Consider the following 21,759-nt stretch of genomic DNA (forward strand, 5'->3'; position numbering starts at 1 on the left):
ATATTATGTAAAAAAAAGTCACTTATTTTAAAGAACTATGGCAACTTTGTGAAGCTGCAGGTGGAGCAAGTTTTTGAACCTACTGGCACAGTACTCTGAATATTTAACTCAAAAGGAACTCAGAGAAGCTTCTCTGTAATGTAGGGAACCTACAGCCCAATTCAAAGCCTGCTTAGTCAGCAAAAAGTCCAATTGAATTCAACGTTGCTTGCTTTTATAAATGTGCATTAAATCACTATTAAAATCTGCAGAGAATAGTGAGACATACTCTAATACAAATAATGAAGGGCACGTTAAAAAACACAATTGCAATTTAGCTGAAACAAAGACACAAAACAACAAGAAAGGAACAAAAACGTTTAATGGTCAACTTAGTTTTTCTGCACTTACCTCAAGGTTTCTTTGAGAAGGGCTCTGATCATTGGTAAGTTGGGGACGTCATGTGCATCAGGGATTTTATCTTTCCCCAAGTTATTGACTATCTCTTTATAGACAGAATGCTGCACTTCCGGGTGCTTTGCTAACAGGTACGTCGCCCAAGATAAAGTGAATGAAGTCTAGGGCAGGGAAGAGACAGTACCAATGGGAGGGAGAACATTCAGTAACATTTGCTAAGCAGTAGCATTTTTCATTTTCAACCAATGGTTTGTTATAACCTGAACAAAATGCAGATATGATTATTATTGTTGTTCTTCATAACAACAGCTAATTTTTATAAAGCTCTTACCCGAAGAGCACAATCCTATGTACTTTAACTCAGAAGTTACTGACTTCCCATGGTAACCATGAGGAGGAGGGAGCAAGCAGCAGTTACTCCACTCTTTCCAATTTTGTGCTATGCTGCCTTCAGTCCCTCATTTCATTATTTTCATTATGTTCTGCATTATCGTTTTTCTAAAAAGCTCTGGACAGCTTCTCTCAGCAGAGGCTGGGAGCCGTGCCTAACTACATAAGAAATTGCTGTGAGCTAAACAGTGTCTCCTCTCAGGTTCCCAGCTCCTTCACATCCTCTTCAAAACTGGCACCGTGCTAAAATGACTGAAGTGCTTTGAAGCCCAGTAACAGCTGCCCTATTCTATTCAAAGTCTTTAATAACCCCTTTCTGTGCCTGCTGCTTTTATATTTTAAAACATAGCACTGAGGGACCAGGTCTTAGACACTTTCCTTCATATAGTACAGAATCATGATAATCTGGTTATTACCAGCTACAGAGGTAGATATAAATTAAGACAACTGCTCTGATAGCACAAAACATTGCCAATTCAAGTTCTATAAAAGAGCTTGCTTCAAAACTAAAAGTAGAAATGCATGTATAGAACATATATATTTGACACGCTTTGTTTTATTCTAAGGTCCTCAAGTTAATGTCCCCACCCTTCAGGCTTAAAATCAGAACCTACTAAATTCAGGTGTGGAATTAGTTTTCATTAAAGCAAATTATTTATGTTAAATAAAATCCTAATCATACTTCCATAGATGTTTCTGGGGAGAGTATTGTAATTCAAATATGTAACATAAGGTAAAATAACATCAACTCACCCTTACCAAGGGCCGGCCCTACCATGAGACAGAGTAAGGCAGCTGCCTCAGGTAGCAAGTATTGATGGGGAGGGAATCCTGCACCCACTAAAGTCACCGCCCTTAAGATGCAGTGGAGGATGTTGAAATATGATTCAATGGTCTGCTGAGCTTTTCTACATGGATTGGGAATGGGAGGATGAAAGTTCTCGCCCTTTGCTTAAGGCAGCCAAATGCCTTGGGTTGGCCCTGTCCTTACCTGATGGCATGAAATACCACTGTAACTCTTACTACTTAACAACACACTCACTTTTGCCTTGCCATCTTTCTTAGAGAAATTCTGATAATGCTATTTGTTCTACATATATGTAGGCAGAAGCAGACTAGTTTGCTGCTCCTCAGACCTCAGCTATAGCTTTACAGATTTATAGAATTTATTTATGCGTCTGAGATAAGTCTAATATTAGAGAACAATGCAACAGCGGGTGACATGGTGGGACTGCACCGCCCACCCGACCTCCCATCTGGCTGAGTCACTCCAAGAAGGAGAAGGGGAGGGGCACAGTGGCAATTATGACAACACAGTGCAAATCCACCAGCGGGAGGGAGCACTGGATTGACCTCGCCACCACCACACCCCTCCTTCTCTCCGTTCCAACATGTTGCAGTGACTCATCCAAGTGGAGGTCAGGTGGGTGGTGCAGCCCCACTACATCATTTGCTGCTGCAACAATCGAAACATGAAATGCTGTTTATACTGTATTCTATAGGAAGGAAAATAACTCCATATTTATTTCTCTTTGGTTGCCTAAAAGCAGGTTTGTTTTTTGCCAATTATTTTTATTGATTTTCCAAATTGTTACAAATCGAACCAAATTAATTCAATTTAATATGCCTAAAAGGAGGTTGTATCTTGCAGCTTTAGGGATATTCTGTCTTGAGATAAATGGACCAGAGAGGTCCAGCCCTGCTTTGAGCCAAGGTGAGCCGCTAGGCTTAGGCAACACATTGGAAGGGTTAATGTGAATCCTGATCCCATTGTCACCCTGGATTGAAACTCAGGCAAGGGAGAAACTAAAACAGTCCTGATTCTCTTTCTCCCCTTGCCTCGCTCTCTCATAAGGAATTTAGGAAATGTCCACTGAACAACAATAACAGTAATCATATTGATAATGTAATATCAACAGTCATAGCAGTAAACCTACTGTATCAACTCCTGCCAAAAGCATCTCAGTCATATTGGCATAGATTTCTTCCACTGTAAGTTCTTTACTATTAAGCAGAGTTGTGAGAAGTCCACCATCTACCTCTTTCCCCTGGTCCAAAAGGGACTTTATATCACGTAATTTATTGTCGACATGAATTTGACCTTTGCGATGAAGAAAGAAGAAGGGGGAATGCATTTGTTAATCAGTGAGATTTCGTTTCTCAAACTGTTATTTCTCATTTGTCATTTGGTGACAGCAACCAACACAGGGCTTTCATAACAGGTTTAGAGTTGTGTGCTGTTTTTTTGTAAGCTCACTACGCATTGCTTGCTAGAAAACTATCCTAGCTCTGCTAAACAAAGTGATCTGCTGGGCAAAGCACATAACTGCAGCCCCACATAAATTCTGTTGTACAGCAAATTACACTCAAAGCGAGGGAAGCGGTATGGCCATTAACACGGCTGAAATAGGAGATTTTCTTTTCTTTTTGCTTTCTAGGTAAGGTGCAATGAGAAGTCAGACTCAGTTGAGATGTTCCTCTAAAGTCTCCAATCCATAGTTTGGAAGATAAGGAATGGCCTAAAGCAGGTGTGGTGAACCTCACCCCAAGGTCCAAATGCAGCCCTCTAGGTCTTTCTGTCTGGCCCCTCAGACTCTCCCTGGGGCACACACCCTTTTCTCATGCCACGTCCCTCGCTGGTCCAGCTCTGCACCTTCCCTGGCTGCTTCTGCCTTGCTGGAATGCATCCTTGAACTGCAATAATGCCTCGCTACATTTCTTAAGGAAGCGGAAAACATTGCCCTCCAAATTACTGCAAACTTATGAAACCAAAATGATTTTTTTAAAAAAAAACTTACTAAATCTGAAGAGTCCATCCCATGATCTACAGAATTCTCTCCAAGGTTTTGGAATAATTGGACGAAGCCATTTGGGGATGGCTCCTGCATACATGGTAGTCTTGAAACTACTGAACATCAACTCCAAAGCTTCAATGTATTCCACAGTGTTCTGAGGGATCTGGTTTTCCAAGCACCCTAGGCGGCACTCATACAGAACAGTTGCCACTCCTATAGAATAAAAATACATTGGGATTTATTCTTTTCCTTTCCAAAGTAATTCAAGGTGAAGAACTAAAGCAAGCTAACAAACACACACCCACACCCACAACAAGAACCAAAGGCCCAGTCCTAGGCACATATCTGGGAGGGAGACCCATTGTCTCAAAACACATGGGATTAATTTGCATGGCTATAATATTGTCTGTACATTTACACCAGTGTCGGATTTACACATAAACTAAACAAGCTATAGTTTAGGGTCCCACTCTCTTGGGGGGCCCCCAAAAACTTAAAGGAAAAAAATGTGATTCACTATTAATATACTACTTCTTAATTGTATTTCAGTTCAACAATTACTTTGATAATATACATATTTTGTTATGTGCAAACAGCTTTAGATACCTGTTAGGTCCATAAATTAACAATTTCTTGTTGACAAAGGACAGCTGGACATATAAAGGGCCCCATTACCTTCAGTAGTTTAGGGCCTCATGAAACCTAAATCCAGCCCTGATTTACACAAAGCATTTTTTGTGGAGTAAGGCAACATACACATAGCGTATGGTGTAATGGTGAAAACACTGAATAATACACTACATTACACTGAAGTGGAATAATGTACAGTGCAACTTTATCCATCTGCAGCACAATGAGCAATATATGTGGACCAATGTATGCCTGTTAATGACATCAGCTCCATCCACTGTTGTCCATGCCCACAGGCATGCAGTCTGCAAGCAGCCGTCCAACACCACATGTGCACTTTGCAGGCAAAAAAAGTCAACTACCTCTGATGTACTGTGGAATGTATTGCGAGACAATTATATTGTTCTCCTTCAGTGGCGTAGCGTGGGTTGTCAGCACCCGGGGCAAGGCAAGTAATTTGCGCCCCCTAACCCGTGGATTTGCGCCCCCTAACCCGTGGATTTGCGCCCCCTAACCCATGGATTTGCCCTAACCCCAGATGTTGCGCCCGGTGCGGCCCGCCCCCTGCACCCCCCACGCTACGCCACTGTTCTCCTTAATAGCTGAATACTGCTTATCCAGACATTGTACCTTTGTGTGGAACATAAGTGTGTTCCTTTTGCCAACTTGAGTAATGCAAGAACAATTGTTGTTGATGATGATAATATTAATAAATAATAATAGTAAGCAATAATGGTTGATGAAGCACCAACACAGCCACATCTTCCATTAATTTCTAAGAATGAATTATCAATCTCACCTTCCATTGAATACTTGAAAAAAAGGCTGTTAACATTTGTCACTGTTTCCCCATCTTCTTCTTGATTTCTGAGAATGTGGATTCTCTTAATTAAATCTGCAATAACTTCATTAACTCCTCCTGAGAAAACGGCAACATCTTTGGGTTTTACCATTTTTTGCCTTAGTACACGCCTCATTTTTAGCCACTGTTCCCCTTCTCTGGAAGAAATAACAGTTTAAAATTATCTAAATAATTATTTACGTCAATAAGTAAAAAAGAGAGCATCTCTCATTAGAAAGCCATAACCAAATGTGTCTATTCTTGAAAGTGTTGTTGGAGGAATAATGTTTGTGTGCTGATTATTCAATCATTTAGATTCAACAAGAAGCAGATAGCACATTGCCTTACTGGTTATATTTTACATATTTTACAAACTGATCCAAGTCCAGTTTCAAGATAAATAACCATAAAAAGAGATAGCAGTGCCCTTGAAGTTGCCCATCAACAATTAGCAGACTGAATAGCAGACTGAATAGGCAAACAGTTCACCTGGTCTCAGCTGTCGCTACTATATTGAGATTATATATTTCCATTTGAGACTTGTTTCTAAATGTGTTTGTGCATTAGCATATGCAAACCTGTGTCTTCTTTTGTCCTCTTGTTTTGATAGTTTTTTTTCTGATTCATAAGAGGCCACCCTAGAGGTGAGGTGTGCACACGCATGTAAAACTGTGCAGTCTGATCAGATCAGTTAGGATACAATTAAGTCCAGCTGCCTCCCCATTTCCCCCTCCTCCAGAAAAGGTGCCTAGCACTGTTGTTTGAACTGACGAGATCTTTGTGTATAATGGAATATATCTGGATGAGTGCTACTGAATTTTGTTATTAATATATCAAACTAGGTAATGGGGTGTCATAACAACTCACATGTAAATTAATTAGAAGTATTGAGAGGAATGTGACCCATACCACTCATATCAATTTGATCAGAGTTTGCTTCCCACCCCCCGCTTCCATAAGATGCATCTAGTCCTTGCTAGCTTCCTTATACTCTTAAGTGGTATATTGAGGGGAGATCTGATGTTAAGCTAGTGGACCTGATGGAGCTCATACTTCTCCTTCTCCCCACTGTGCCCTTGGGGTATGTGGGTGGCTGCAGTGGGAAGGAGAGGATCAATAAGCCCCATTTACACAAGCAGAAGTCTGTTAAGCAAGCAAAATGCTGCAAGCAAGATGATACAAGTGGATATTATACTTTAAGTCTAATTATTAAATGTTCGCTTTCTCAGTTGTGCCATGCCGTTTCGAATTAAATGCCATTCACTTTAGTGGACTTTAAATATATATAACAGTGGGGTGATTGAAGCCTAACATACAACGGTTTGACTGCATATTAAAAATGGGTGACATTCTGTGTTAGTCAAACACCGAATAGATCCATTGACATTGATGGACTTAAGTTATGGGTTTACTCTGAGAATGACTAACATTCCAATTTTATTTTTTAAAATTTGACTAACATTGTCACCTTATGCATTTACTATGGGGGAAATGGAACATTCCATCTCTAGACTTACAAAAGAAATACATTTATTTTTGTCCAGACTTACTAATGTACAGCCTAGTTCTTACTACATAAAACACTTAGCTGCTGCAATGTTATCATGTGATAAAAGCAGAAGAATGTCTGTGAGTCATAAAGGGATTGGCTTTCTTTGGAATAAGCACATTGCATCAATAATTACTCTGAATGTTCCCTAAAGGCATTTGCCAACACTCATCCCCATAGGTATATAATCATGCTACAAGCACATTCTTTCAAGAAACGCATTAATCAAAAACAGTTTAAAATGTATCATCAGTGTCTTTTGTGTGAAACCCAAAGATCTAAACATTGTTTGGCAACGTAATGCCAAAAATACCACTGCACTCACGCAGATATAAGTCCCGTAGCTCTCCCTCGTAGATCCCTGTATTCCTGCCAGGAATCCATGTCGGCTCGTTGTGGCGCGGATCCTTCTTCCCGAAGAACCTGAGCAACCATGTCTCGATCTGCAATGGATACAACTAGTTTGGGACCAAAATGAGACTTGAAAATTTTTCCATATTCCCGAACGTGCTTCTGCTATGAACGAAAAGTAAATTTCAGATGAATACATTATTCATTCTTACCAGCAAGAAAAAATATAGTCATATGGCTATGCAGTTAGAAGTAATGAACTACATTATAGCCTGATTGCCCAGATTCCCTGGCACCTGAAAAGCTGCTGTTGCAGAGCTCAAGCAGTTGAAGCAAAATGGGTTTTAATCTGATTTTAATCTGAGCCCAGGGGCATTCCCCCAGGGCATGGTTCCCTCTTCATAATGCAACATTACAAGTTCTGTCATGGACAAATCTGTATTGTGACCCAGGGAATTAAAAACAACATGATCACTTCAGGCATTGTACATAATTTCAAGAACTTGAAGTATAAGATCAGGTGTGCTTTCTGTTTTGCCCAGTTGTGAAACTTATGAAAATGCTCTCTTTCCACCCCAGTGGTCAAATATGTTTATTTGAATGTGTTGTTAGAGCATGCAAACAATATATATTTATTCATTTTATAGAAATGATATTATAAACGTTAAAAGAGTTTGACATAATCAACATTAGATGTGTCTGAATAATTTTTTACAGTGTGTTAGGATTGGAATAAGAACAGAAAGTTAAGAAATTCCAACAAACCTGAAATGGAACTTTGCCCACATTTTTAATGTTTTGAAGTGACATTTTATTTATTTTACTTTATAATAAAAACTTAACAAAGCAGTGTACAATAAAGGAAGATAAAGTATAAAATATGAAAGATTAAGAACTTTATACAGTGGTACCTCGGTTCTCGAACAGAATCCATTTCAGAAACCTGTTCAGCTTCCGAAACATTCAAAAACTGAGGTGCGGCTTTCCATTGCTTGCAAGAGCTTCTTGCACTCAGCAGAAACCACGTTGCACGTTCGGGTTCCAAAAAACGTTCAAAAGTGGAAGCATTTACTGCCAGGTTATCGGTGTTTGAGAACCAAAATGTACGACAACGGAGGCGTTTGGGAACCAAGGTACAACTGTAAATGGAAGTCTATAAAGCCAGTAATACAATTAGACAGTTATTATTCCATAAAATGGCAGAGTAAATGAAAGTCTTCTTAAATAAAAATATCATTACTGGCTGTCTAAATATCAGAATGCTAGGTGTTTCAAAATGTAACTTATTCCAGAGGGCTGGAGCTGAAACTGTAAAAACCCAGTTTCTAGTGTATGCTAAGCACACATCTGGCGCATACAGAACTGAATAGTGCTGTTTCCAGGCAGATATATATATATATGAAGAGAAACAGTCCCTTAGGTAATCTGGTCTCAAACTGTTTAGGGCTTCAAAGGCTAAAAGGAAAACATTGAAATGATCTCTGTAGCAAGTTGGCAGCCAGTGCAGCACCCTCAGAACAGGTGCTATATGGTGCTGACTGGCTGTCCCAGTCAACAACCTATCTGCAATATTCTGCTCCAGCTGCTGTTTCTGGACTAATCTTAAAGGAATCCCCACATTAAGTGCATTGCATTAATCCAGTCTTCAGGTTGCCAGTGCCAGGACCACAGCAGGCAAGCTTTTCTTAGGCCAGGAAAAGCCATAGCTGTCTAATCAACTAAAGCTGACACAAGGCGTTCCTACCCACCAAGGCCACATGCTCCTCAGGTGACACAGGAGACTATATAGATATTCCTTCAGAGGGAATGCAACCCCACCTAGAACAGGTTGCTGACCTATCTCCCAGACACAGAAACCACTCACCCACAGGGCTTCCACACTGCCAGGTTTTAAACTAAAAGGGATTCAACTAAGCTGTTGTGTGCTCAGAATGAGGTCTGCTCATGCAGTGGAATTCCCACCTCCCTCCAGGTTTGGGGGCATGCTAGGGGGCACATGGGCAGAAGAGATGGAGGAAAGTCCCATTGTGAGAATATACTTCCTTCCCCACATGCATACACCACTTAGCACTGTATTGAATTTCTCCATAGGTTTATTGGCCCTCAACCCACCTAGCACTGAGCTCTGTGCAGAGCCTGTACTCCTGACTCGGATCTAACAGAGGAATAGAAATATTTGTCTTCAGCATACTGGTAACACTTTGTTCCAAATCCCAACACATTCATACAGATATTAAACAGCCTTGGGAAATAATATTGCTCTGCAGAACCTCATAGTACAAATTCCAGAGGGGCAAACAGCACTCCTCCAAAGCTACTCTCTGGAACCAACACTGCAAGCAGTATGGGATCTACCAAGTGCCCACAACACCATGCTACAAAACCAGTCCAGAAGGATACTGTGGCCAATGGTATCAAAAGCTGCTAAGAGATCAAGCAGAAGAAGCAAGAGCATACTCCCCTTCTCCCAATGAAGGTCATACATCAGGACAAACAAGGCCAATTCAGTCCCAAATCCAGATCTGAACCCAGACTGAAATTAGATGAAAATAGCTTCATCCAAGAATGGCTACAGCTCATCCACCACAACCATTTCAATCTCCTTTCCAAGAAAACATTAGCAGTTGGTTTGTAGCTATCACAGACTAGTGGGTTGAGGGTTGCTTTTTGTTTCTAGGAACAGCCATGTTAGTAAGCAAAATATTCCATTTTTGTTCAGTTCTTTCTTCTGCAATACTTTTGGTTTTCCCATTTCTTGGAAAAATCTATTTATGGTCTATATACTGATTGCCAAGGGAAAAAATACATGCCCTTAAATGTCCCCACCTTACAGCAGCTTTAATCTTTTAAATACATTGCAAAATTATATATAATTTTAGAGGGAAAAAGGCTTATTCATATAGCAATGAATCTCTGCCAGCTGGAGACAACAAGAGGACAATTATGAAAGAAGAGCTGGTGAAAAACATTTGAACTATGAAGAATTTTAAAAAGTGCCTTCCCTAGCAGATTATATTACATAAAGATGAAATATTATACTTTGTTTAATAAATTGTGACTGAACCACTTTATTTCAAAACTGAGCAACAAAATCTATTTAAAGAAAGAAAAACTAAAGTTGTGCTTGAGAATTCTGAGATTCATTTGGAAATTATGCTCAGTGTTCAAGAACAACGGCTTGGATCCTAAACTGCCCTTCTATGAATAGAAAGAACTCTCATCCAAGGAAGGCTTCTGCAGGCAGAGTGAAAGGTGGTGATTTTCATCCATTCCTTCCCCCACCCCCTCCCACGTTGTTCCTGGAGGTCCCCAGGCCTCCAGGGCATATTTTCAGAGAGCACAGAGGGCTGCAGAAAAAGAACAGAATAAGTGAAAATCACATTACCCTGCATGTGCCAGCTGGAGTATTCTGTGAGAGTTCTGCTCTCATGAGAATTTAGGGATCCAATCTGCTATGGCCTCAGTAGTGCTGCAGATAAAGGCTTTCTTCACCAAAACGAAACAAAACAGAAAATCTAAATCTGGCAAATGATTTTTTAAAACCTCCTAATAATCCCAATGACGTTTAAATGCTGTGCTGTGAAATATTGCCTGCTCACTGAGCTCACCAATGTCATACAAGCATTTAATCTTTGTTCAGTCATTAAAACACTGTTTATAATTTTTGTCCCGTCCCCGCCCCCCGCTAATGTCACATACCACTTCACATGCAAATATATAGATTTTTGGGGGGTGGAAAAATCATTCTCTGCTTTCTTGCTTAACAATGCAGAGAACACATTGCATAGCTATAGCTCTTCTAAATGGAAGATGTTTCTCTTTAACCAAAGCAGAGCTAGGCATAGATGTTGTGGCTGGCTTAATGTTGGAGTCAGGTTACTGACAAACAGAACCTTCATTGTAAAACCACTCAACTCCCTCCCCCACTTTCACATATGGTGTGATGCATGGAACATTCTGCATGTCAGACTGCATCTTTTAAGTAGCTGCTGTGATTGCTCAAAGGTTTCAGATTATTATTTTTTATTCTATTCACTTATGTTCTTAACAGAGTTTTATTAATTCTTTTAGAGAGTTGCATAAGTGTGGTGGTTTGCATAAAACTCTTGAACAAGAAAGCTACACAGTACTACAGACTGAGTCATGTACTTGCTTGCTACCACTTCCTGTAGCTTCCAATAAACTGTAAATGGTTTATTTCCCTACATGGATGTACAATCGAAACAAAACGTTTGAGTTAATTATTTAATTAGCTATCCCCTTTCTATTGTGCAACCAACATTGTGAAAGGTTGGCTTTTATGTCAATATTTTCAATAAATGCATGGGTGATATGAGGAGTCTAACATGCAGATGCCTTTGTGAAGCCCACAGGCAGGAGTTGAGGGTGCAGCAGCCACTAGTTTTCAAAGCCATGCTTCCTCTGAACTTGGAGGTAATATACAGCAATCATACCAAGTGCTGAGGAATTGGAACAATTGTCAAATAACAATAGCATGCTTGTGGAAGACTCTTGAGAGTCCCATGGACTGCAAGAAGATCAAACCGATCCATTCTTAAAGAAATCAGCCCTGAGTGCTCACTGGAAGGACAGATCGTGAAGCTGAGGCTCCAATACTTTGGCCACCTCATGAGAAGAGAAGACTCCCTGGAAAAGACCCTGATGTTGGGAAAGATGGAGGGCACAAGAAGAAGGGGACGACAGAGGATGATATGGTTGGACAGTGTTCTCGAGGCTACCAGCATGAGTTTGATGAAACTGCAGGAGGCAGTGGAAGACAGGAGTGCCTGGCGTGCTCTGGTCCATGGGGTCACGAAGAGTCGGACACGACTAAAAGACTAAACAACAACAAAATGCTTGTGGAAACTGGACCCTCTTTCAGTGATGTTTGGTGCTGTTCTTCATTAAGTGTTTGTGAAATAATCTTGGTATCCATGCTGAGAACTCTTTAGTGCAGCTCATGACTTAATGGCATGAGTGGGCTGTTCTTGGTACGGATCAGAACCTACTTATACTACAAATCACACCTTGGATTTGTACTGGACAGGACACTGGAGATCAATATATGGGAAATGTAGTTACAACAACATGGATAAATCCTTACCTGGTGATTAGCTTTATAGTGAATACAGCCTTCTTGGGAGAGAGTAATAGTAGTTAGGATAATCTGCCTATATAAAGGCTAATGGTTACAAACGGTTTCTTGACTGCTCTCCAGGGAATTTCCTTCAAATAAATATTGCAAGTTGTCCCACTGAAGTACTAGTCAACTGCTAAAGCAAGGAGATAGTATGAGCAGTTGACACTATTGTTCCTAGACACACTACCCTACATGCCACAGTTCATGGTCAGGCTGCACATTATTCTTCATGGGTAATAGAAGCTAGGTTTCTTGTTTTTATCTAAATAATTACAGGCAGGGGACAGGAAGGTTATTCCTTCCCTCCCCAGTTGTGACCCTCCAGCAGTGTCTTTTCTTAAAAAGAAAAAAAAGAGTCCCCATTATTGCCAATTTCCGCCCTGTCTCTTCAGGTTTGATCCCTAATATTCTGAAGAGTTTAAGACAATGAAGCTGTAGGGATGACCAAACATAGACCAGAGCCTGTGTTCTTTTGTGGCAGTGATGGTGATGTGAAAATCTTACTTATCTACTACCACTGTATCCACAGTGGTCAATCAGCTGAACTTTTCTGGGTAGCTATGGGCCTGTTATATCCAGGTCTCTAATGGGACAACGAATCAGCCCTGGTTATCTGCTGTGCTACATTTGCAAAATGTGTTGAAAGAAAAACTGTTTGTATCCAAGTATCCAAGAAAAACTGTTTGTATCCAAGCTGATTTAGCTGCTACATTGAAGGAGAATAACATTTTAGATGTGCCTTTGCCTTCTTATTACATTTGCAGAATGAGTTTAGCTGCTGAATTTCCTGAGCAGGTAGATTGATATTTGGACCCAAAGGTTCCGCCGTGGAACAGTACCTCTGCTAGTGCGTGAGGGTTTCTTTCTTGACAGTTTTCACCTCTTTAATACTGGTTCCAGAGGAAGAGGGGATTGAGATGAAGAGAATTGGGAAGGGGGGTTAATTACAAGCCAGCCTTCAATCTACAATTAATGGGCAACGTTACTTAGAGTTTGGTAGGTATTTATCTCACAAGCTTTTGGATAAGCTTGCTAGGTTGGTTAGGGAGATTGTAAATGCCTCTTTTATATGAGCATGTAGGAGGTGTGGTAGCGGTGATGAAATCACCAGTCAGTCCCAGAAGATGCCAGTAAGTCATTTCCCTACATTTTCGTATGTCTTTTACTCTCTGGTCCTTCCAGTTCCTTCCCTTCCAGTTCCAGATTCCTTCCATTTCCTTCCCTTATCCAGCGTGTATAAGGCACAACTGAGCAGCAAGACAACAAGATTTGGTGAGATCTCTATATGCTGTTGCCATCCCAATTTATCTTTCTTCCTCATCCAATCCAGAAGCTGCATAAGATCCCACATAGCTTCTAACATGCCTAGAACTTGGATGTAAGTGAACTGGCAAACTAAATCCAGAAAATACTGAACTGATATTCTGAGCATGTGTTGTGACCTGTCAGTTTTACAATCTGAAATCAATGCATTTGACTACTTAGCCCCCAAGCCAATTCTGAAGTATTCTTAATTGCATATAAAGACCTGAACAACTCTGGACCAGTATGCTTGAAAAACCAAAATCCTCTCCATTGCATTAAGATCAGCCAGCAGTCTTGCCACAGCCTAATGATGATCAGCTTGTGGTAACAAGGAAGCAGGCTTTTTCATTGGTGGCACCAGTGTTAGGAAATGCATCCCTTACTTAAATATAAGAGGTCCCATCTGTATTGGTATTCCACTGGCTTTTGAAACATGCTTGTTTACACAAGCATTCCCTTGATCTCTCCAGAGTCTCCTGCTTTAATTACTGTGGTTTTTTAATTGAATATTTTAATTGCGGATTCTTTTAACTGGATTGTTTCATTGTGTTTTTTATTATGGATATTTATATTTGATTGATTGCACAGTTGGTTTTTATACTTATAAACCACTAAGAATGCTCTTTTGGCATTAATCCATATAGAAACTAATGAATAACAATTTATTAATGTATTAATAATAATATCACGTTGTGGTGCATTTCTTAACTCCTGTCTGCCCCCACATTTTCCTGTGAGCACTATGATACACTGAGAGCACCCTCTTAAATATATTAGCAGGATATATCATATCTTATCTTTCATTAGCAAGGGAATATGAAAGGACCCCTCAGCGGTTACTCACAACTACAAAACTTCCCAGTATGCAATATTTGATGGTCAAGGTAGCAAGAGAGAGAGAGAGAGAGAGAGAGAGAGAGAGAGAGAGAGAGAATCCTTTTTTTTTTTGGTGGACCTGCCCGAAGATTAAGGCATTCTGGGAAATGATCTATAATGAACTTAAAAAGGTATTTAAATATACTTTCCCCAAGAAACCAGAGGCCTTTCTCTTGGGTATTGTCGGCCAAGGGGTGTTAAAGACGGATATAACTTTCTTTATGTATGCTACAACAGCAGCTAGAATACTCATTGCGAAGTACTGGAAGATGCAAGAACTACCCACACTGGAAGAATGGCAGATGAAGGTGATAGACTATATGGGCTTGGCAGAAATGACGAGCAGAATCCGAAACCAGGGAAGAGAAGCAGCGCAAGAAGAATGGAAAAAATTCAAGGACTATTTAAAGAAATATCATAAAGTTAATGAAAGTTAGAATGATGTTGGACTGGAAAGTAAATGGTTACTATTAGCAATGGTTAAGACAAGGAAAATAAGGAAGAATAGTCTAAATTTAAATTAAAATAAGGGAAGATTTGCTGAACAATCGATAAGAATTTGGAATACAGAAAGGGGAGGCATGAGGAAGTCGGGGAAGATAGGATATGAAATTAGGATATGAAATGATACATGTTTTTTGTTTTGTTTTTGTTTTTGTATGTTTATGTTTGTTGTATTGTGTTTATATGGAAAAATAAAAATATTTAAAAAAAAAAAAAAAGAGAGAGAGAAATCCTTTTTGCCATTTTAAAACCTGCTGAGGCCAACCTCCCGAGGAAAATAAAGCAGTCCCACATGTCGAGCAAAACAACCGGTCCCTGGGATGAAAGGCTTAGCGAAGCAGATGTAAAACGTTAGCGCTGTCAAGTGCCAGGAACAGCGTGGATGGCAAATGCACCAAGTCCTTCGGGGCGGGGGTGCAAAATGTGTTTTTGTGTGGTGTCAAAACACTCCTGGCTCCATAGCAACCCTCCTGTTATGCGACGGGGGGGGGCGGGGAAGGGCTGAGCACAGAACCAGATGTGGGCAAATTAGCAGCCAAGCACCAACCCGAAGCGGGGAGGGGTGGGTGGGGAAGGGATCTTAGCGTTGCCTCTCTTCAAAATCACCCTGCCTCCCCCCCCCCGCCCCGTTCAGGCTGGAAAGCAGACAACTGCTGGTCCCACCACCCTCCTCAACCCCACGTCACGTGGGGCTCATCTCCCCGCCAGCATATGGGGCGGCGAACGGAGGAGTGTGGCGCCTTTTGGCGGGGGAGGAAGAGCCCTCGTCGCCCACCCGGCGCCGTGGGCATTTGGGCACCGGGGAGCTGCGCGAGGATGAGCAGCCGTGGCCTCCCTGCGTCTCCTCCAGCCGCCACTGCTCCGCGCTCTCTTTCAATAGGGAGCGAGGGAGAGGGAAGGAAGGAAGTTCGCCGGGAAACGGGGAGGGTTTCAAAGCGCCCGCCTCCGCTGAGGGGACGTTTGTGCAACTTTCTCGCCGGCAGCTCGTGCTGCTGCTGCTGCTGCTCCCCCCCCCCCCGTCAACCATATCTCTCTCTCTCTATCTATCTATCTATCTATCTAATCTATAACGTGCATATATACTCAACGTCCCCCCTCCCCCGGGGACCTGTGCAAACGAAGGCGACAAAATGGTCTCTCCCCGGAGCTGAGGAGAAAGGTGCGGGTTTCAGCCCTGCCACCCCGGAGCTCCCTCGTCAGCTCCTCACAGACACACATACGACGCACGAGGCTGCGTCACGCGCGTCTCCCGCCACTGCGAGACGGTCCGGGGGGGGGATAGTTCGGAATAAAAGCCTTGACCAAAGTCTGAAGCTCAGACATTTCCGACCGCAACACCTCCGTTTCACGTTCTTTTCAGTCCCCTCAGAGCATCTGCCACAAACAAACAAAAAACCACCTCAGAAGTCACGCTTCAGACTTCAAAACTATTTAAATACCAGCTAGTTGTATTTTCTGGCACCTATTTTCTGACTTGTCGGTAAAGTTATCAGACCGTTCTTTTATTAAAAAAGAACGACACACACACCCCTACAATCTCTCTAGGTTGTATCTGCAACCCGATATTTTACAAAAGGGTTCATCATATACTCCTCTGGAAAACAAAGCAAGGCTACGTCTTGGAGAAATAACACAAAACTGATTTCATTTTCTGAATGGGGGGGGGGGAGACACACACACAGCTGCCCTCCTTGCTTCTCAATCAGACGACAAGGGAGCCCTGCGAGGGGAGAGAAATGCGTGTGAAACCTTCCTGTCCCACCACCGTGATTCACTCGCTCTTTTGTTGCCCAATTTCGTCGACCGTCTCCTGCCACGGATCCCCTTCCGCTCAATGGTACCTGGATCTCGTGAATGCGGCTGAAGCCATCCTTCCAGAAAAACTCGACCAGATTGGAGAAGGTCTTCGGTCCGGGCATTTCCCGCAGGCTCCTCACTCTCTGGTGGCTCGGGTGCTGGCAGGCGTCGAGGAGGAGCCCCCGGGCTCCCCGGTCCGAAGCTGCCCCCATCTCCTCGTCGTCGTCGTCTTTGTCCTCCGCTCTCGCAGCTGCCTCCTTCTGCCCCTCCAGGGACGGGCTGCCTGAAAGTTTGGGCAGCTGGTGAAGCCTGCTGACAAAAGCCACGCCGCCAACGCAGCTCCTGCGAGGCTCCAGCACCTGCCTGCAGTCCTTTCTCAAGACCTTGGCGAGGAGAGACATTTTCTCTGTCTGCTGCACTTCAGGGGCTGCCGCCTTTCATTGAGTCGCGGCTCCTCTGTGGGATTTCTCGTCCAGCAGTGCTTCTTCCCCAAACTCTTCGCTGCCTGAGCATCAGTTTACACAGACCATTATTAAAGGCTCCCTCCCCTGAGGCTGGGAAAAGGCGGGGTGGCCTGCCATGAGGGGAAGGAGGCGGCATGTATTCTGTTTCATTTAGGTCAGATGAAATGCCCCACATGAGTGCCTGATCTGAAACTGGTCAACATGCAGGTTTTTCTACTCTCCTCCCCACTGTTTTGGCAAAAAAAGGAGGGGAGGATTTGGCTGTGAGGCGCCTCTTTCTCTTGGTCGGCTTGGTTTCCATGTGTCAGCTAATGCTCAGCCTGATTCCTAAGCTGCACAAAGAAGGGCACTCAGTGTGCAGCAGAATAACCAAAGGGGGAACCCTGAGTTATTCTGTTTTGTTTTGTTTTTTTAATAATTTTTATTAACTGGCCAATCACATCAAATTAAATCACATCACATAAATTCCAAATTACAAAGCCAAATTTTTAAATTTTGTTGGGGGAACCCATACTTCAAGATCCAAAGGGGGATTCAGATCATCTTCTTATTACTGCGTTAATGTCCAAATCAGTCCCAATCAGTCCAGACAAAATTCATAATTCTATCCAGTCTTATCTTGGTGTTTCCACATCATATTTTGTTCATATAATTTCTATTTTTCCTTTACGATCTCTTCTGTTAGTCTCCTTAAGCCGATAAGCAAAATAATAATCCTGTGTGGATTTCCCGTTCCTCCACTAAGTCCAGATGGTTTCCATATATCTCCTTCGTAGATAGCATCGCTCTTTCCATCATAAATTTGGCATTTGTCGCTCTTAAGTCCCACCGAGAAGTTGATCCACGATATGTAAACAACTCTATTTCTCTCTTTCTCCTCCCAGACCCAAGAGCTCCAACAATGCCTCCCAAAATGGCGACGGCATTTTTAACTGCGTCATTCCAAAACTCTTAGCTTTCCAGCTTCATCTTGAAACATTGCTTTGGTTCGAAAGTTTATCTCCACACAGCCTTAAATCCACAGCTTAAGTCCTTAGTTTCTGACTCATTAGGGGAGGGGATTCTTGTTAAATCACATAAGAAAAAGGAAGGCAGGTTTTTTCCCCCCTCCCCCCTCAGTCATTTGTAGTACCGTATCTTGACGTATCTTCTCATATTTTATTCTTGTCTTGTTATCAGAGATCTCTTCTGTCAGCAGTCTTTACTCCCCTTTTTCCTTGAAGCATGTGCAATTTATCTCGTCCAAATTATTTCTTTTGAAGATGCTTGCAACTAGCGGCGCAAATCAGGGACGGCGTCCAGGAGTGCCAGAATCCCACAGGAGGGCTTTGTGCCTCGTGCCCCCACCCCCACAAATTCGGGGGTGGTATAGGGCACAGCAGGCAAGGGCCGTCCCCCCCACAATCCTGGGGGGGTTAAGGAGGCTAATTACCCCCATCATAGCCTCCAAATTACCTCGTGTGGGTCGGAGAGATGTTATTGTCAGCCATCTTCCGATGCGCCACCTAGTGGCCCCCAACCCTGAGTTATTCTGTAGACAGAATGCTGAAAATGCATTCAAAACTGCATAAATGACACATCTTTGCCATGATGTCCTCCACTGATCCTTATAAGCGTGTGCATGCATGCCCTTTGCTTCTTACATATTGCTGAAGTACTATAATAGTATCTTGTAGCTGTCTAACATTTTCCAGTTCAACAGATTTGCTTTACGTCAGACCTGCCGGACATTGCATAACACTCTCGTGCAACAGTATCCATGCCTACCATTCTGGTTTTGTTTACACAGAGAATCATCTAAGTTTCAAACTATATTGTAATCTCTCTTTGAACTTTTCAAAAGTTAAAACCAATGAAAACCGATCAACATCAGTGAGCTCGCAGCTCTGAGAGAACTCTAGTAGATTCTTCCCCTCACTTCTCACTGTGTTAGTTTTCTTCTGACTTGCCCAAACGTAGCGCTGTTCTTGGCTGAGTTTCTGTCTTGCCTTTTCCTCTACTTCCACTCTGCATTGCTGCTATGTAAATTTTAAGTAAAACAATAAAACATAATTTTCTATAGTATTATCAATATGACAGCATCAATATTTTCTCCATAACTAGAAACAGTCCTGCTAACACATTCCACAAGGGATACTGATGTTATTTTTAGTCAATAGTGCAATATATGTGCTAATGTAGGATTTAAAGCAATAGAAAGTCAATTTTAAATTAATTTTATTTGCTTGTTAGTGTTTGGTTTTCCACTTACGTTGCAGACCAGGAGTGGTATCTAAGTCATGCTCAGAGAAAACCCACTGAATGAAAGAAATTCAACATTTTCCTGTTATGAGTTTTCCCATCAGTGCATGCATTTCTGCTTGCCAGATGGAACAATGTCCCCCTCTTTCCCTCACATGCTGTTCTGAGGGTTCTCCCAACTCCCCAGACCTAACTGAGGGAGCGGGAACACGCAGGCACAAAGCCCTGGAACGCCTTTTGCTGTTTAGTTGAAGCTAGCCCAATGGGTGGTATTAAACAAAATTTTACTGAGGACAGTCAACAAACTGAAGCTCAATCCAGATAAGACTGAGGCATTGTTAGTGGGCCTATATCCATCCTAGACCAGATGGAGAGGAGGTTGCTTGCACTTGATGGGGTTACACTTCCTCTGAAGGTGCAAATACTTCTGGATCCATTGCTGTCACTTGCGGGTGGCCTCAGTGGTGCAGAGCACCTGCCTTCAGCTTCAGCTGGTTGCCCAGCAGTGCCCCTATCTAGACAGCAGTAGCCTAACTTCTGCCATCTATGCTCTGATAACCTCTAGATAAGATTACTGCTATGCATGGGGCTGAAGACAGTTTGTAAACTTCAGGCGGTGCAGAATTCAGCAGCCAGGTTGCTCATCAGGGCAAGATGGTTTGAGCATATAACTGGCTTGACTGCACTAGCTGCCAATTAGTTTCCAGGCCCAATTCTGGAAGTGGGTTTTGACCCATAAAGCCTTAAATGGCTCAGGACTACAATACCTCAAGGACCACCTCTCCCCATATGAACCAACCTAGGCCCTGTGATCATCATTAGAGGCCCTTCTTCAAAAGCCTCCTCCATGAGAGGTCCAGAAGGTGGCAACACAAGAGCAGGGCTTTTCTGCAGTGGCTCCCCATTTGTGGAATGCTCTCCTAAGGGAGGCATGCCTGGTGTCTTCATTACATATTTTTAGGCACTATGTGAAAAGATTTCTCTGTAACTAGGCCTTTGGCTGATTAACATTCTATGTCCTTTTAAATAATAATAATAATAATAATAATAATAATAATAATAATAATAATAAATAGCCTTCACTTAATGTATATGTATGCTTATATCTCACCAAATATTTTGTTCATCCAGCTCACATTTCCTTTTCTCATTCTCACACTATAAGTAAAATTAACTTAGATGATGAGAAAAAGTTTAAATCGATAGCACATTTCCTGGTACTGGCAGTAGGAAACTGCCAACATCTATTGCCTGGGAGACAGAACATGATGGTTTAGCTAAGGAGGAAGAGAGAAACAGTGACACTAGGTGGAATTTTTAAGACTATCGAGAAAGGAGAAACAGCTGTTGGAACATGGTGTTGGGAAAGGCAAGGGATGAGGAAACTTGTTTATCTCAAGCCTTTTGACTGTATGTAGATATCAGCTTAGGACATTTGGCCACTTTTGCAGACATGACTTTGTAAAAGTCTTCCCACCTCTTGCACTGAGCTTCAAATACCCTCACTATAATTCTTTTCTTTTAACACAGCACAATACATTGAAAGTTACACCATACTCTATGCTATACACTGCACTTTATTACACACAATATAAATTTCAGGCACGCAGTCCAACTTTTAATAATTTAAATGCCTACACCAAGTAGTTCCCATGATCTCATATTAAAATTGTGCACTTTTCTCCTTTAATTAAAAGAGAAGTCAAAGGACCAGATGTCATTTTGACTTGACTGCTGAGTTCATTTGACATCTTCTCTCTAGGTGGTGGTTGATAAATCTGTATACAGCCGATCTAATTAAACTGAAAGTTACACAGCAGTCAGAAAAAAGCACAAAGACAAACATGAAGAATGACTGTCACTATGAGTCAGGCTAACATTTTCAAGTAAAACAAAGCAAACTTTTCCCCTCTTTTACTTTGGCCAATAGTGAGAGACTGCTTGGAACATAATCAGTCTTCACAAATTAAAAGCTTGTAATAACAGATGCCAAACTTTTCTTTAAAAAATCTTTTGGTAAGTGGCAAGTTCAAAGAGTGAGAAAACAATCGCCAGAGCCATCCAGCAATCATTACTCAGTCTCAACTTCTATTGATTTCAAAGAGTTCTGCTTGAGTAGTGACTGAAGGAGTGAGACCTAAAATGAGATACTGTTGTGTGTTTAAAGAGAAAGAAGATACCTTTCTTCCAGGAATTATCCTTAATAATAAATCCTTTTACTTCCCATGGATTTTTTAGCTAGTATGGCATGCTTATTGTTGTTCTTTAATTAGGTCCTAGTCACAGTTGAAAATGCTCTGTGATTCTTCTTTGGGAATGACTATACAGGCAGGAGACTTGTGGTGGTTTATAAATACACCCCCCCCCCATCTTGAAACATCTAACTGCTGACAATTAACCTGCTATAGAACATATACCACCCATTATTTCTACGATCATTCATCAACGTATTTTCGTCAGCTGACAATACTGTTACAGGA

The 21,759-nt window shown here is 41.8% G+C and overlaps 1 protein-coding gene across 4 annotated transcripts in view; it reads right to left on the reverse strand.

Moving 5' to 3' along the window:
- The window catches only part of CYP27C1 (cytochrome P450 family 27 subfamily C member 1), a 233,436-nt gene extending 214,744 nt beyond the window's left edge, over positions 1-18,692 (reverse strand). The window contains exons 1-7 of one of the 4 annotated variants that reach the window (XM_083585595.1): positions 18,559-18,692; positions 16,619-17,421; positions 6,927-7,117; positions 5,011-5,210; positions 3,585-3,794; positions 2,724-2,887; positions 391-557 (exon numbers count right to left, since the gene is read on the reverse strand). In XM_083585595.1, coding sequence (XP_083441721.1) covers positions 391-557; positions 2,724-2,887; positions 3,585-3,794; positions 5,011-5,210; positions 6,927-7,117; positions 16,619-16,975 — 1,289 coding nt within the window. In that variant the 5' untranslated portion in view covers positions 16,976-17,421; positions 18,559-18,692. Of the gene's footprint in view, positions 1-390; positions 558-2,723; positions 2,888-3,584; positions 3,795-5,010; positions 5,211-6,926; positions 7,118-16,618; positions 17,422-18,558 lie in introns of those variants that run through there. The other 3 variants (XM_083585597.1, XM_083585596.1, XR_014541489.1) reach the window with 3 other exon arrangements.
- Positions 18,693-21,759: the final 3,067 nt, after the last annotated feature.

Source organism: Podarcis filfolensis (genome assembly GCF_964270895.1).
Source record: "Podarcis filfolensis genome assembly, chromosome: 1".
Taxonomy (NCBI): Eukaryota; Metazoa; Chordata; class Lepidosauria; order Squamata; family Lacertidae; genus Podarcis; species Podarcis filfolensis.